The sequence below is a fragment of the Leuciscus leuciscus genome (genome assembly GCF_965113295.1).
Source record: "Leuciscus leuciscus genome assembly, chromosome: 25".
Classification (NCBI taxonomy): Eukaryota; Metazoa; Chordata; class Actinopteri; order Cypriniformes; family Leuciscidae; genus Leuciscus; species Leuciscus leuciscus.
Window position 1 is genome coordinate 2,518,690 of NC_138724.1, and position 16,413 is coordinate 2,535,102.

The window sequence follows — 16,413 nt, forward strand, 5'->3', positions numbered from 1 at the left end:
TCTGACTTCCAACCGACGTTCAACTTTTCCCGCCGCTCGTCCCACTCGTCATCGTCAGTTCTCCTGAGGTTATCGTCAGTTCTCCCGAGGTTATCGTCAGTTCAACAGAAATCAAGAAGGTATGTTTGCTCTCGTCGAATGGTTGGATGGTATTGACACTGGAACATACAGTGTTGTGAAAACGGACTTTATTCGTGATTTTATTTGCGAAGACTACTTAGATCGTCTGGATGAGAGCGATGGCATCTATGTTGTGGAGTGGGCCGAGGGTAAAAAACCCAAAGGTGGCTGGCCGGTCTACACTGCCAAAATGATCAAAGTTGCTGGTAAGTTGCTGTTTTTAATTCATATAATCTTGTAAACAATTATGCCGATTTAAATGTTAATGTAAAATATTCCCATCTTTTTTTCTGACCACAAAAGGTGAATTAAAAAAATCCGCGTGCGTCTTGCGACAAGCTTTATTAAAAAGATGCAAAAAGTATCACATAATGGTCCTATGTGACACGTCTTGTTTATTCCAAGTATGATATGGATTTGTGAAAAACGAACCGAAATGTAATGTATTATTTAACGTACAAACATCTTGACATAGGCCGTTGGTCTTGCTCTGCGTGCGTTTTGACACTTTAATATGCGCTCTAGTTCATCGACCATGAAAGAGTGTTTCAATGTACAATGTAAGGTGTTCTGACGATTTGTGCTACCTGCAACAGTACATTAGTTAGGAAATAATTAATAAGATTGTGTTGTTCATGTGGTTTGAGGCTTTTTGAGGTTTTTGTCCAAACCCTAACCCTACCCTTAAAACAAAGTGTTGGTAGCACAATCTGATAGGCAGCATTTTTTTGTCAAGACAATGGCATTAGAGCAACACCAGGGTGAGTAATTGATGACTTAAGTGTCATTTTTGGGTAAACTCCCTTAGAGCTAAAACCTAAAATGATATAGCATTACCATTAGGCCTATATAGTAACATTCTTTAAGGATTTGTAATACACAATTTATGTTATATAACTGTTGCAGAGAAGGCATCAACACTGGAGTCGTACCTGCAGGCAATGCAGGAGGATGAGGATGAGGATGAGGGAGAGGAGTGGAAGCACCCGTCCAAAAGATCTGCCAAGCCTAATCCTAAATACCAGGGCAATACTCCAACCAGCGCAGAATCACTACAGCCGGGGAGAAGTAAAATGGTATGTAACATTAGATTAAAGTAGAACTCCGGTCAATTTTAACATTGAGCTCATTTTTTTGTAAATTTGGAGTGCTGTCAGTACAGAGAACAACGACAAAAATCAGTGTTGCCTACACCGTGTTATCCTCTTTTTAAAATTTGCACCCTGTTGACTTAAATGGGGCAAGTTTTAAAGCTGCTTTTAGCCTCTTAACATCCTTGATGTGTCATTACAAGTGCACAGCCATTGTGAGTGATCCCTTCAGAGTGAACACGGTGAATCTGACTGCAGTAGATGTGAAAGATATGAATAAAAGTGATGTTAATTCAGCCAGCGCACATACCTGTATTTACATCCTGTTTTCGGTTGTCGAGTTCACGCGCGTGATCATAGGTAACTAAGCACGCGCGTGAACTCGACAATCGACTACTGTGGACTTCGACCGAAAACAGGATGTAAATACAGGTATGTGCGCTGGCTGAATTAACATCATTTTTTAATCTTTCACATCTACTGCAGTCAGATTCACCCGTGTTCACTCTGAAGGAATCACTCACATTGGCTGTGCACTTGTAATGACACATCAAGGATGTTAAGAGGCTAAAAGCAGGTTTAAAACTTGCCCCATTGAAGTCAACAGAGTGCAAATTTTAAAAAGAGGATAACACGGTGTAGGCAACACTGATTTTTGTCGTTGTTCTCTGTATTGACAGCACTCCAAATTTACAAAAAAATTTGCTCAATGTTTAATCGTCCAGCCCTAACAAATTCTTAAAGGAGAACTCCGGTCGTGGTAGTGGTATTAATCAATGGTACACCATTGTCGATAATGATATTTAAAACATTTTCGATATAGCGCTCGATATTTTCATTAAAATGTGCGCGCATCGCTCGTAGATCTTAGGGCCGTGCACATATCGCGTCTTTAGCGTGCTCAAGTTCGTTATTTCAAATGTAGCATATAATGGAAGAGACGCTGCAGGGTTCCAGACTGCGACCATTTTCTGAGAATGTGCGAGTTAAAATTTTATGTGGTCGCATTTGTGCGAGTGCACGGTCATGTAGCCTACTCAGTTAAATTCACGCATGAATTTTCCTGCATTGAACTTGTTTTAGCGCCCGCCAAAGTAAATTTTTGTCCCACCAAAGTCTTATTTGATCAGTGAGTAATGTAGATGAACTGCTGCGCTTGTGACAGGGCGCATGTTTAACTGAAAGAACGAGCAGAGAGAGAGACACGGTCGCGTGAGCACTCTCTCTATTCGAAGCCAGGTGAAAGACTTCACCGTCTCCAAACTAAGCGCTGTCTTGCTCTCTCTCCGTCGCACATATTAATCAAAATAAATCGACACGGTGGTAAAAGGTCGGAAGTTTCATGTGGAGCATTCAGAGATTTTTTTTCCCCTGAATTACCGCTGGGTGTGAATTGTGCTAAATAAGTTACATTATCTTCTCTGAAAAGCGTTCCGGACATTCAGCTGACATAAAACAACACTTTAATTGAACGGAAAAAAAAACTATCCAGTGATGAAATGTTTTCTGTGTTGACACAAATCTTGGATGTCCATGTCCTAACTGCTGGGATAATCACACAACGCGCATGACACGTCCAATTCACGAACTAATGACTCATTTGAAACCGATTAATTTTAATAAATGGTTAAAACAACTGATCTTTCCAACAGTGAACTCACGAGACGTCTGAATCGGTGTATAACTAATCAGTAACACTTTACAATAAGGTTCTATTTAATAAGAGAATCGTTAAAGAATCGGATCGATAAGCAGAATCGTCAGTGGCATTGATATTGATAAAATCTTATCAATTCCCATCCCTATGTGAAGACAGTTAAATTATAATCAAACATTAAAGAACATGTTTTTTTTATTGTTTTTTTTTAGAGTTAAAAGATTAAAACATTTTGCTAACATGAGGTCTTGTGTCAGTGTCACTATCAGTCTTTTTACATCAGTGCAAAACTAGGGTATGCAGATTAAGACCACTATTCATCAGCATGCATTGATTAATCCCATGGCATGTAGAAAGAAAAAAAAAGGTGCGACCAACTGAGAAAGTTGGTAGCACCAGTGCAACCAGTGGAAAAGTTAGTCTAAAAATTCACTTTGGCGGGCGCTAAAACAAGTTTAATGCAGGAAAATTCATGCGTGATTTTAACTGAGTAGGCTACATGACCGTGCACTCGCACCAATGCGACCACATAAAATTTTAACTCGCACATTCTCTAAAAATGGTCGCATATGTGACCATTTTGGTTGCAGTCTGGAACCCTGCCTTGATTGTTCTGCAGTACGTTTACACTTTTACACTGCACAAATTTTTTAACATTTTATTTAAGTTCAAGAGTTTCTTTAACAATTATTTTTTATCTTAATATAAGACATAAAGAAGATATTTTTGTTTACATTTTAATTCTGTAATACATTTTAAAGGAACACTCTACTTTTTTTGGAAATAGGCTCATTTTGCAACTCCCCCAGAGTTAAAGGACATGTTCGGCATTTTACACTTAAAGCCCTGTTTACAGATCGTTTCTGATGAAATAGAACGGTTAAGATAAAAATTTGGACACATGCTGCTGTCCCGAGAATTTTACGTTTCTTTCGCTTTCCCTCCCACCTACAGAATGGCTGCATATGGGCACTGGAACAATCCTTCCTAAAACGCATTAAACTTTTGTTTACAAAGACGTGAATCTCACCGAGTGGTCAGGGGTGTTCACTGATATGCTCACACAAAAATGTTTGCTAAAGATGCTTTCCAACAGGTTTTATCGTAGTTTTTGTCCCAACTCCATTGACTTGTATTGGATGTGCTGTGAGGTACGGTATTACTCCGCCACCGGAAACCGGACTAGAGAGTCTATTATTCAAGCTCTCAACGGATGAATGTACGGGTGTGAGGCGTTTGAAAAAATAGGTCCACAGTTTTACAACGAATGGTAAAACACCTGTTGGAAAGCATCTTTTGCAGCGATTTTTGTGTGAGCATATCAGTGAACACCCCTGACCACACGGTGAGTTTCAACGTCTTTGTAAACGAAAGTTTAATGCGTTTTAGGAAGGATTGTTCCAGTGCCCATAGGCAGCCATTCTGTTGGTCGGGGGGAAAGCGAAAGAAACCTAAAATTCTCGGGACAGCAGCATGTGTAATCTTAACCGTTCTATTTCATCAGAAACGATCTGCAGTGTTTCCCCTATAAAATTTTCCAGCAGCGGTGCTGTGACCTGCCAGAGGTTGTTACCAAGCCGCTCGCGGGGGGTCCGGGGGCATGCTCCCCCGGAAGATTTTTTTATTTTTAATAACCCCTTAAACCATGACTTCTGGCAAGTTTTGTGGATAGAAATGGACATTTTGAGACATACAAATTTGACATACCATCAACAGAAGGCATGATTATTCATGTTTTTCTTCTGTGTTAATTTTCAGCTGTAAGGTAGAAATTGATAGTGAAAAAATGTAACTCTTTCCTCCCTCACCTGCACTACTGAACTTTTTTTCTGTAACACACTTTAGCACTTAGATACATCATCATGTAACCAGTACTTTCATTTATTTTATCCTGTAGACATTTAAAAAAATTAACGAATTAATCGCACAATTTGCTGTGATTAATCGCACAATTTGCTGTGATTAATCGCAATTAATCGCATTTCCCCCAAACTTGTAGTCATCAATATTTAAATGTAGAATCAGTAATTAAATCAAACACACAAAAAAGGGGAAAAAAAGAAAAAATGTCCACACAAATTGGACAGAAATAGCCCTATATTAAAATATAAAATATCAATATATTATTCTTCATTCAGTTCTATGAAACATACTCAGATTTAACAGATTTATTTTTTGACTAATTATCAAAATAAAGTATAGTATTAGTCATACAAAGCTATTATTACCAGAGCATGTGATCTGAGCAGGTAATTTTACCATTGTTGCCCAGCAAACAGAAGCCTACTACTGAGAAATTTCACGTTATATGAGTGGACTTTGCTTTTCCAGTGCGTGATCGGTACATGATTGGAGCGTTTGGGCCGTTAATGACAGAGTAGAACACGCAGCGCAAACACAGAGCGGAACAGTGCAGAGAGCGCAGTGCGCCGATACACACACAGTCACACACACACACACACGGAACCGAGAGCGCGGCGCAAACACTGCGCGGAAAAGACCCGCACGTGAAGTTACTAAACAAGCTGCGCGAGAATGAAACCTGATCGCCGAACACGGAGGGGCGGGACGGCATATTTTCCATAGACAGTAAAAAAAAAAAATGGACACAGCGACCCCATAGACTTCAACGGAGAAAAGTTTGTACCGCTTTCTCCTTTCCACAAGCGCTTGCTCGCTCTCCCGTGGCGTCTGTTGTTGCTATGCAACCATGAACACTGTCGCTTCTATTATGAGCGCGCTTGCTGCGCGCCCACATTTGAAATATTTGCATGTGAACGGCCCCTTATGGCAACGTGACATTAGCTTAATCAAAAATATTTCCATTTGTTGCTCTTTCCTTATTTGGAAAGTGTATTCAGAGCCCATTAGCTGCTAGCAGCGCCGCCGTTCACCATGTTTCAGTGTTTTTAGGTGTGTAAGTGAATGACGTGATATTACTGATCATGTGAAGATTTTGCAGCGGCGCTGAAAATCCAGCGGCAATACATTGTAGGGGAAACACTGATCTGTAAACAGGGCTTTAAGTGTAAAATACCGAACTTGTCCTTTAAACAGTTGAGTTTTACCGTTTTCGAATCCATTCAGCCGATCTTCGGGTCTGGTGGTACCGCTTTTAGCATAGCTTAGCATAGATCGTTGAATCGGATTAGACCATTAGCATCTCTCTCAAAAAAGTCCTAAATCCTATTTAAAACTTGACTCTTCTGTAGTTACATCGTGTACTAAGACCAACGCAAAATGTAAAGTTGGGATTTTCTAGGCCGATATGGCTAGGAACTATACTCTCATTCATAATAATCAAGGAACTTAAAGGAGAACTCCGGTCAATTTTAACATTGAGCTCATTTTTTTGTAAATTTGGAGTGCTGTCAATACAGAGAACAACGACAAAAATCGGTGTTGCCTACACCGTGTTATCCTCTTTTTAAAATTTGCACCCTGTTGACTTCAGTGGGGCAAATTTTAAACCTGCTTTTAGCCTCTTAACATCCTTGATGTGTCATTACAAGTGCACAGCCAATGTGAGTGATTCCTTCAGAGTGAACACGGTGAATCTGACTGCAGTAGATGTGAAAGATATGAATAAAAGTGATGTTAATTCAGCCAGCGCTCATACCTGTATTTACACCCTGTTTTCGGTCGAAGTCCATAGTAATCGATTGTCGAGTTCACACGCGTGATCATATGTAACTAAACCTATGCGCGTGAACTTGACAATCGATTACTATGGACTTCGACCGAAAACAGGATGTAAATACAGGTATGTGCGCTGGCTGAAATAAGAGAGCTGTGGGCTACTTTTTTTTTTTTTGCACCTCAGCCATGCGTGTTCTTAAAGAGAAAGTGTTTTTTTCAGCTTGCCACTATAAATCGCTATTTTTCTGCACTAAACTAGTGAATTTTGCCAAGATATATTCAGAGATATTATAGACAAGATGTTATAGAATAATAATTTAATGAAAAACCAATTTTGACAAAAAAACTGATATTTTACCTATTTTTAGACCTTACAGAAAATGTACCAGCGCGACATCCGACGGGTTTTCCCAGATCACATCACAATTCTGTAAACTATACAGGAAGTCAGTTGGTTCTACAATACTATAATACTGAAGGTTAAAATGAACTGATTCGTATACAAACATTTAAATTAAACGCATGAAAGTAAAAAAAAAAAAAAAATTATAGTTGATCTTCTTGTTTGCGCGTGAGCGTAAAGCTCAACTTCCATTGGCGTTTCAGTGTGTTGTTAAGGTAAGAGTGCATCCACAACAGGAGTTACACATTCTGACTACGTAACATAGTTAAAGTTCATCTGTGCGTGATTTTGTGCAAATGTAAGGTGTAATATTGTTTATTTTGTTTAAATATCTGATTTATCTTTTATAGGATGCGTTCCGTTGAGTTATTAACCTTCTAGCAAAGCTCTTCAGATTACGGGTGTTAATTCACCTCTTCAGCTTCAGCGCACACAGCTCAAACAACAATGATGTTATTTGAAACAGTGATATTAAAGATGTTAACTATTACTCTAATATTAAAAATGTTTGATATTTTTTGCAAAAACATTGATGCATTATTATTATTAACTAGAACTCTTATGACTCTTATTATTTTCATATTATTTCCTTATTGTCCGTGCAGAGGCCATTTCATTTTATTATTTTTTTCTTTGTGAGGTGCATGTTATTCAGACATTTATTTATTGTTTATACACCAAGATGAAGACAATGAAAGTCTCACAGCAGAGAGCACTTATGGAGAAGATCCAGATGCAGAAAAAAGACTTGCCACAACCACACAAGGACATACGGGAGGACATATCGGAGCTACAAGAATTTGTTGTAGAGAGTAAGATCTGCACAATATGTGCCTTATTTATTTACGTCTCTTAAGATCTAACATTTTAGGAATATTTTATATTTCTTTTTAGGGCTGGATGATTAATCGAAAAGTAATCGAAACCGAAATTCAGAGCCTATAACCGACATAATTTTACCAAGTCGGTTATTTCGGTTATTTCCCACTGTGTGTTAATGTACTTTCCCCTTAAAACATATTACCGCGTGTGTAGTCACGTGACTCCGCCCCGTCTCTTAGCTCTGAACGCGCGTCTATTTCGCTTCAAACTCGCTTAAGCCTTGTTTATACTCGACGCAGCCGCAAGAGCGCGAGTCACCGCAGACCGCGCGCGCACCTCTCCAGACGGACGAGGCATTTATACTTGACGCGCGCGCCGTTGTGTTATTCTTTGAAACGACAGGGGGCGACTCGGAGTAATTTACCTCTAAACCACCGGGAAACAGCAGTGAAGAAGTAGTTTGCGTGGATCAAAACCTTTCATCAAAATTCTACAATTATTTTTGAATGATACCTGTTGCTGTCTTTAGACAACTTTGATAAACTTTTAAGATCCACTTAAAATGTTGACTAATGTAGTCATGTGGCATTAACTAACATAAAAACATGCGTTACCTTTTTACTCTTTGGCAATGTTAATAAAAATATTAGTTTTTATTTTTTGTTAATATAGCATTTACAGTAACTGAGATTGTAATACAAAACTACATGCAGTAGGTTTATTGTACTTTCACTGCATGCAAACTAAATAAAACAGCTGAAGCCTTATTGAAGAGTGTTTAAACTTTAATTTTATCAGCAGGGCAAACTTCTGCTACTGTAAATGTAAGCAGTTACTTTAGACAAGTGCAAACTGGGTGCTTAATAGAAATGTGTTTCTATTCACAAAATGAGAGGCTTTTATTGGTCGCCATCAATGTAAATGTTTCTATGTGTATAGAGACAAAAGAATGAGGTTAATCACTGTCTGTTACCATCAGTAACAGCTGTACTGCCTCACTTTTATTTATGAAGACATTTATGAATGCAAACACAAAATAAAATCTTAAGTTTTTGTTTTTATTTCACAGCAAACTATAAATACAAATCTCTTTTGTAAATGAATTAAAAAAAATTTATCTATTGTGTATTATTTAAAATTCTAAGTACTTTGTAATGTGTGTAATGGCAAACAAAGTCTATGCATCGTTGTCCCTCAGTGCATCAAAAAGGACCTGATTCAGCTTGAACTTTACATCAAGCTTCTTCCTTGGGTCCACTTTTGCAAGCATGTCAGCTAAAACTTGGCTTTGACAAATTTGTCTCGAAGATTTTTCCAAACTTTTCGACAAAATACGTCTTCCTTCCCCAACGTCTTCGCAATTTCCCTCCAGGAATTCTGTGCCATCTGACTGTCTCTATGGTCCCGCATGGAAGGATCATAAACATGCTGGTACAGACGTACCAGCTCGGACAAAGTCGCCTCGAAATCGTTCATCTTCGGATGCGGCGCCGCGCGCGATGTTACAAAAAGTGCCGTGCACACCGCCAGGCGAAATTGGGTCTTGCGAACCCAACGCGCGAGACCGCCCACTCCGCAATGACGTCATTTTTGCCGCGCGCGCCTCGCGATCTTGCGGCTGCGTCGAGTATAAACAAGGCTTTACGCGCGTCCTATTCGCTTTGGACGCGCGAATGGATTCAAAATGTTTAAGCGTAGAACTAGACGCGATAGACGCGAATTTGACGCTCTATTCGCGTTTGGTGTGAACGCAGCATAATGAACAGGCTGCGATGTCAAGATTGTGATGCTGGAATGTGTGTGTGTGTGTGTGTGTCAGAGAGAGAGAGAGGCACGGGCGCGATCTAACAGTGGAAACATAAAAACATCATTCGTCATTATAACATCAACGTCAATTTGTTCATACAGGACATCATTAAAACTGCAAAGTGTTCAGCCTACTTATATGTGTAAAACATTGTGCTTTTGTCAAACTGTAAACTCTTGTCAAACTGTAACCTACAACTGTCACCCAACCAAAATCACACACACACACTGTGTACATTTTTTTTTATAAAATTATCAAAAAAGCAAAAATTATCTCATCTTTTGGACATTTATAATATTGCATTGGTTTTCATTTCTTGTCCTAAAACAGAGCACTAATCTTTTTATTTTTAAGTAACACATTCTACATTGATTAAAAAATAAAATCAAATGTGTTTTTAATGGTAGTATTATTTTATACAGAAATAAATGATTTATAATTCAGATGAGAAGTTAAAGTTAATTTAAATTTTAAGGAAACAAATATATTGATCTGAAATATAGCTAATTAATTTTAAATTCATTCAGGTTACCAAACATATCTCAAGGCCTTTTGAATAAAGTGTGGCAGTCTTTCATTATCAGCTGTTGTTGTGGACTATACAGGTCCTTCTCAATAAATTAGCATATTGTGATAAAGTTCATTATTTTCCCTAATGTAATGATAAAAATTAAACTTTCATATATTTTAGATTCATTGCACACCAACTGAAATATTTCAGGTCTTTTATTGTTTTAATACTGATGATTTTGGCATACAGCTCATGAAAACCCCAAATTCCTGTCTCAATAAATTAGCATATTTCATCCGACCAATAAAAGAAAAGTGTTTTTAATACAAAAAAAGTCAACCTTCAAATAATTATGTTCAGTTATGCACTCAATACTTGGTCGGGAATCCTTTTTGCAGAAATGACTGCTTCAATGCGGCGTGGCATGGCCGTAATCAGCCTGTGGCACTGCTGAGGTGTTATGGAGGCCCAGGATGCTTCGATAGCGGCCTTAAGCTCATCCAGAGTGTTGGGTCTTGCGTCTCTCAACTTTCTCTTCACAATATCCCACAGATCCTCTATGGGGTTCAGGTCAGAAGAGTTGGCAGGCCAATTGAGCACAGTAATACCATGGTCAGTAAACCATTTACCAGTGGTTTTGGCACTGTGAGCAGGTGCCAGGTCATGCTGAAGAATGAAATCTTCATCTCCATAAAGCTTTTCAGCAGATGGAAGCATGGAGTGCTCCAAAATCTCCTGATAGCTAGCTGCATTGACCCTGCCCTTGATAAAACACAGTGGACCAACACCAGCAGCTGACATGGCACCCCAGACCATCACTGACTGTGGGTACTTGACACTGGACTTCAGGCATTTTGGCATTTCCTTCTCCCCAGTCTTCCTCCAGACTCTGGCACCTTGATTTCCGAATGACATGCAAAATTTGAGCAACCACTGAGCAACAGTCCAGTGCTGCTTCTCTGTAGCCCAGGTCAGGCGCTTCTGCCGCTGTTTCTGGTTCAAAAGTGGCTTGACCTTGGGAATGCGGCACCTGTAGCCCATTTCCTGCACACGCCTGTGCACGGTGGCTCTGGATGTTTCTACTCCAGACTCAGTCCACTGCTTCCGCAGGTCCCCCAAGGTCTGGAATCGGTCCTTCTCCACAATCTTCCTCATGGTCCGGTCACCTCTTCTCGTTGTGCAGCGTTTTTTGCCACACTTTTTCCTTCCCACAGACTTCCCACTGAGGTGCCTTGATACAGCACTCTGGGAACAGCCTATTCGTTCAGAAATTTCTTTCTGTGTCTTACCCTCTTGCTTGAGGGTGTCAATGATGGCCTTCTGGTCAGCAGTCTTACCCATGATTGCGGTTTTGAGATATGAACCAGGCTGGGAGTTTTTAAAAGCCTCAGGAATCTTTTGCAGGTGTTTAGAGTAAATTAGTTGATTCAGATGATTAGGTTAATAGCTCGTTTAGTGAACCTTTTCATGATATGCTAATTTTTTGAGACAGGAATTTTGGGTTTTCATGAGCTGTATGCCAAAATCATCAGTATTAAAACAATAAAAGACCTGAAATATTTCAGTTGGTGTGCAATGAATCTAAAATATATGAAAGTTTAATTTTTATCATTACATTATGGAAAATAATGAACTTTATCACAATATGCTAATTTATTGAGAAGGACCTGTATACTGGAGAAGTATTTGTTCTCCATTTGAGTGAGATGTTTTTATGTGGCTAATTGAGCAACGTGCTTCCATATATTTTATTAGTAGTAGTATTAGTTCAAGAATAAAATAAAGATATCGGCAAATAGCCAAAGCTGCGGTATCGGTATCATATCGTAAGTGAAAAAGTGGTATCGGGACATCCCTAACTCTTTCATTAGAAAAAATAACCGTGAACGTATTTACAGTATAAGCCTTGCCAGTGACATAGGATTTACATTTTTTTTATAATCGTTCAATAATCGTAATCGAGGTAACTTGTTTGATTAATTGCGATTATGATTTTAGCCAAAATCGTCCAGCCCTATTTCTTTTGCAAATTCCTTCGTACCCTCAATGTGAAGTATCTTGTTGATTTTGCATTTTAGAAATGGGAAACATGGAAGAGTCTCTTCGTGTTATTCAACAGTCTATTGAGGAGCTTAAAAACATGGTAAAAGCACCTGGACAATACCCAGTACCATCAGATAATGCAGCCAACACAAGTGTAAGTTTCTCAGACACCAAATCACTTAAATTCTTTCTTTTGATATGTAGTTTTCTTTGACCAAAAAAAACTTCCTTGTTTTTGATTATTCTAACCGTTCTAATACTTTTCCAGTTTTTTAAGAATAAGCCTAACCCCAGTGAGTGTTTTTAACAATATACAGACACACACTAGTGCTGGGGATCGATACAGATGTCCAGATTCAATTTGATTCCGATTCGCAAGATTTCAATTCTCGATTCGATTTAATAATTTTCAGAAAAAAATCGTGATTCTCAATTTATCCAGAATTGTGCATCTTTATTGTATTATAAAAAAATAAGGTTATGACACCAAGCACCATTTGATTTTTATGAGCCTGAATATTCGAATGCAATATTTTTGAAAAGTGCCCATCCCTACTTGTAATTGGCATCTTTGTTCTTATTTTTAATAACAAAGATAAAATAATACGATTTTGGCCATATTGCCCACCCCTACTTTGGCCTAAATGGTCTGTCTTTCCTTTTTCTTTTGTTATCTTGTCATTTTTGTTGTTGTATCCTTAGGTTGAAATCTATCCTGGATCAGAAGTGTTTGTTTCCAGAAGTGCATGGAGGGCAGCATCATATGCTAATACGTCCACTGCTATGGTCCGGTGTCTCCTCTGTAGTGTTTTTGACATGGAGACTCTTCTTCGAAGTAACCTTAGAGGTACATTTACAAGTACTAATAGTAATATACCATTATACTTTAAATGTTTCTTCCTACAAGTATCACTGTTTCCGGTATTTAGGTGGAAAATCCAAGACCGCATGTGGTGAAGAGGCAAGAGATGGCCTGGATTCAGGGAAGGTCAAAGCAATTATGAGTAAGTTTATTAATTGGTCTGTTTAAACGTATGACTGAACCATAGACTGCAAATATAGAAACCTCCTGTATTTGAGCCTGTCATAAACAGCCCTGAAAGAGACATTTTGATGGGAAAAATTTGTGAAAAATTACATGGGTTTTGCTTTCTCTCGCAAATATTTTGTGCTCCCCCGAGAAAAACGGGGGGAAAAATGTAATCGGTTATATTTATATTTAGTTATTTTATATTTTAATATACTTTGAAATATAATTTATTCCTGTGATCAAAGCTGAATTTTCAGCATCATTACATCATTAGTCTTCAGTGTCACATCCTTCAGAAATCATTCTAATATCCTGATTTGATACTCAGGTATTTTTCAATGTTGGAAACTGTTGTGCTTCTTAATATTTTCTTTTATAACCTGTGATACTTTTTTTCAGGATTCATTAATGAATAAAAAGTTAAAAAGAACAGCATTTATTCAAAATAGAAATCTTTTCTAACAATGTTAAGTCGTTACTAGGGATGTTAACGATTAATCGACGATCGATTAATTGATGATAATACATTTAATCGATAAAACTTATCGATCATCGATTAAGCAGGTTCATGCTGCTCAACCGCAAAACATGTATAGCGAGCACGCCGGAGTTATGTTTGGGGCCATTTTACACCTTCATCATGACTATAAGTTTGCGTGTGCATTCGCAGCCTTTTGTTCTGTGCAAATGTAAGTTGTAATATTGTGTTTATTTTGTGTAGGCCTAACGTATCTATATCTGATTTATCTCATGGTTATTTGATTAAGAATTTGGTTAAGAATGAATGTAGTAAAGCTTACGGTGACCCTCTTCTGTTTCAGGGCGCGCAGCTCAAACGGCAATGCACGACTAATAATGACTATTGGACTGTCATATTACATAACATTATAAAGAGAACAATATTGTAATAAAATATTGTGAATTATTTGGGTTTAGTTGCCATAGTTGCGTTGCTCCAGAAATAGTGCGTCCACAACACGAATCATTCTGAATGGCACGTAACTTAGTTCAAGTTCACTTGTGCATTCGCTTCATTTTGTGCAGATATAATTTGTAATATTATGTTTATTTTGTATATATCTGATTAATCTCATATAGGATGCGTTTCTTTGAGTTAAATAATGTGACAGCAAAGTGCTTCAGTTTAACGGTATTCATTCAGCGCGCAGCTCAAACAGCAGTGTACGGTTAATAATAACTATGATTAGGACTGTCATATTACATAACATGAGAACACTGTTTTATGAAATCGTTGTGAATTCATTGGGTTTAGTTGCCATTTTCAGCGCGTTGTTCCAGGAAGAGCACGTCCACAACAGTCACATATTCCAAGCACGCATCTGAGGCGTTGCCGTTGGTTTTCATTAGTCGTTATATTTGATTATTAAAAAATGTATTTAATTAAATGATCAATCACATTGAAACATTTTACAATCCTACTAGCCCTTTATTTAGATTAAAAACCATTCTCATTCATTTGGTGAGGAACATAGCGTTTTGTGCAGTATTTGCACACCCTGTCCTGCTGTTGGCCATAAGCAGCAGACTCATAACGCAGTGTTATGGCTAACGTTTAATCGATTAATTGATTGTTAATTTAAACAACGATCGATCATGGGAATTTGTTCAAATTCACATCCCTGGTCGTTACTATCACTTAACACATCCTTGCTGAATAAAAGTATTTATTTATTTTTTTGTTTAAAAAAGAAAATGACCCCAAACTTTTGAAAGGTAGTACAAAAGATTTATAATGCTGTTATAGTGCTTTTTTGAACTTTTTACTCATAAAAGAATCCTGACAAATGGTTTCATGAGTCAACTTCCTTGGTTCTCAAGTAACCAAGTAACCCCCCCTTTTGCAGGATGTGTTATTGAACCCATCGACAATACTACGGCAAATGTAGAAATAAATAAATAAAACATCTAGGTGAACATCACATTATGTGATGGTGTTTGATAAACGCCAATCAGAAAGATTATAGAGATGTTTATAGAGAATTTTTCATTGAGTTTGACCTGCCGATACAGATTTTAGCCGATTCCGATTTCATTTTTTGTAACCACTTTACAGCACACACAAATATTAATGTTCTATTTTTTTAAAATAAAAAACTATATAGTTTTACCCAAACTGAATAATTAAGACAAGTTTAAATGGGTACATTTTCTATAAATATTTTTGAGTTTTCATTTTCTGACATCAACACTTTTCTGTTAAAACACACTAGACATGCAAATTATGTGCATTTTAGGCACTTTTTGTGAGAAATCATATTTATTTTGTCCATCAAAAGTGTGCTTTCACTTTAATTGAGCGTGAGCTGCGCAGCAAAAATAGACTCGGCGCCGAAACCCGCTTATTACATATAAAGAAATCTAATATGTTAACACATATTAGAAATTAATATATGCACATATTTTGCAAATTAATATATTTACATAGATTGATATCTAAATGTATTTACATATAAAATAAAGAAATATATGTAAATATTTCCAATAAAAATATATTTACACATGTTTAATATATGTGAAAAATATAAAAAAGGTGCCAAAATCAAATATTTAAATATATTTTTAATATATATTTCAAAATATATTTACATATAAATATAACATATATTTTAATCTATTTAGATTTAAGACATTTAAATATATGAAAATCTATTTATTATTAATATATTTCAATATATGTGACTTCTGTATGGGTTATATAAGCCACCACTGACATGTTGTCCGAACGGACCAAGACGTGGTGTCTTTTTATCTGGGGACAAAAGCGCCTCAGCGCGTTGTCGACTGCCATCCTTTCCAGGCAGTTTATATGCAGAAGCTTCTCCCGTTCCGACCACTGGCCGAATAACGGTCTGCCCTCGAGCAGCGCTCCCCATCCCGAGATTGAGGCGTCCGTAGACACCACCTTCACACTCGAGGAAGTCCCCAGGCTTACACCTGACCGGTACCAGTCGGTCACTGTCCAAGGTTTCAGAGCTGCGACGCATTTCTGATCGACCTTGAGGTGTGCAAGACCGGAGGTCCAAGCTCTGCGCGGCGCGCGCGCTCTCAACCAGTACTGCAGTGGGCGCATGCGAAGCAGACCCAGCTGAAGCACTGAGGATGCTGAAGCCATGAGACCCAGCATCCTCTGAAACTTTTTGAGCGGGACTAAGCGTCGTGGCGAAAAATCTCTGTCATGCACTGAATACTTAGTCTGCGCTGCGGCGACAGCTGTGCTGTCATAGACAGCGAGTCCAGATCTGTGCCCAGAAAAGATATTTTCTGACTGG

General features: G+C 38.0%; 1 protein-coding gene across 2 annotated transcripts; it reads left to right on the forward strand.

Annotated features, from left to right (window-relative positions):
- The first annotated feature begins 297 nt into the window (after positions 1-297).
- LOC309490519 (uncharacterized protein) lies at positions 298-14,749 on the forward strand. 2 transcript variants are annotated; one of them, XM_082159735.1, is made up of 6 exons: positions 298-326; positions 1,027-1,196; positions 7,593-7,722; positions 12,129-12,247; positions 12,796-12,940; positions 13,023-14,749. In XM_082159735.1, the coding sequence occupies exons 1-6, from the start codon at positions 311-313 to the stop codon at positions 13,121-13,123; spliced, it is 681 nt and encodes a 226-aa protein (XP_082015861.1). In that variant the 5' UTR covers positions 298-310; the 3' UTR covers positions 13,124-14,749. The 2 variants fall into 2 exon arrangements, with proteins under 2 accessions (XP_082015861.1, XP_082015860.1); XM_082159734.1 differs by having other exon boundaries at positions 12,796-14,749.
- Positions 14,750-16,413: the final 1,664 nt, after the last annotated feature.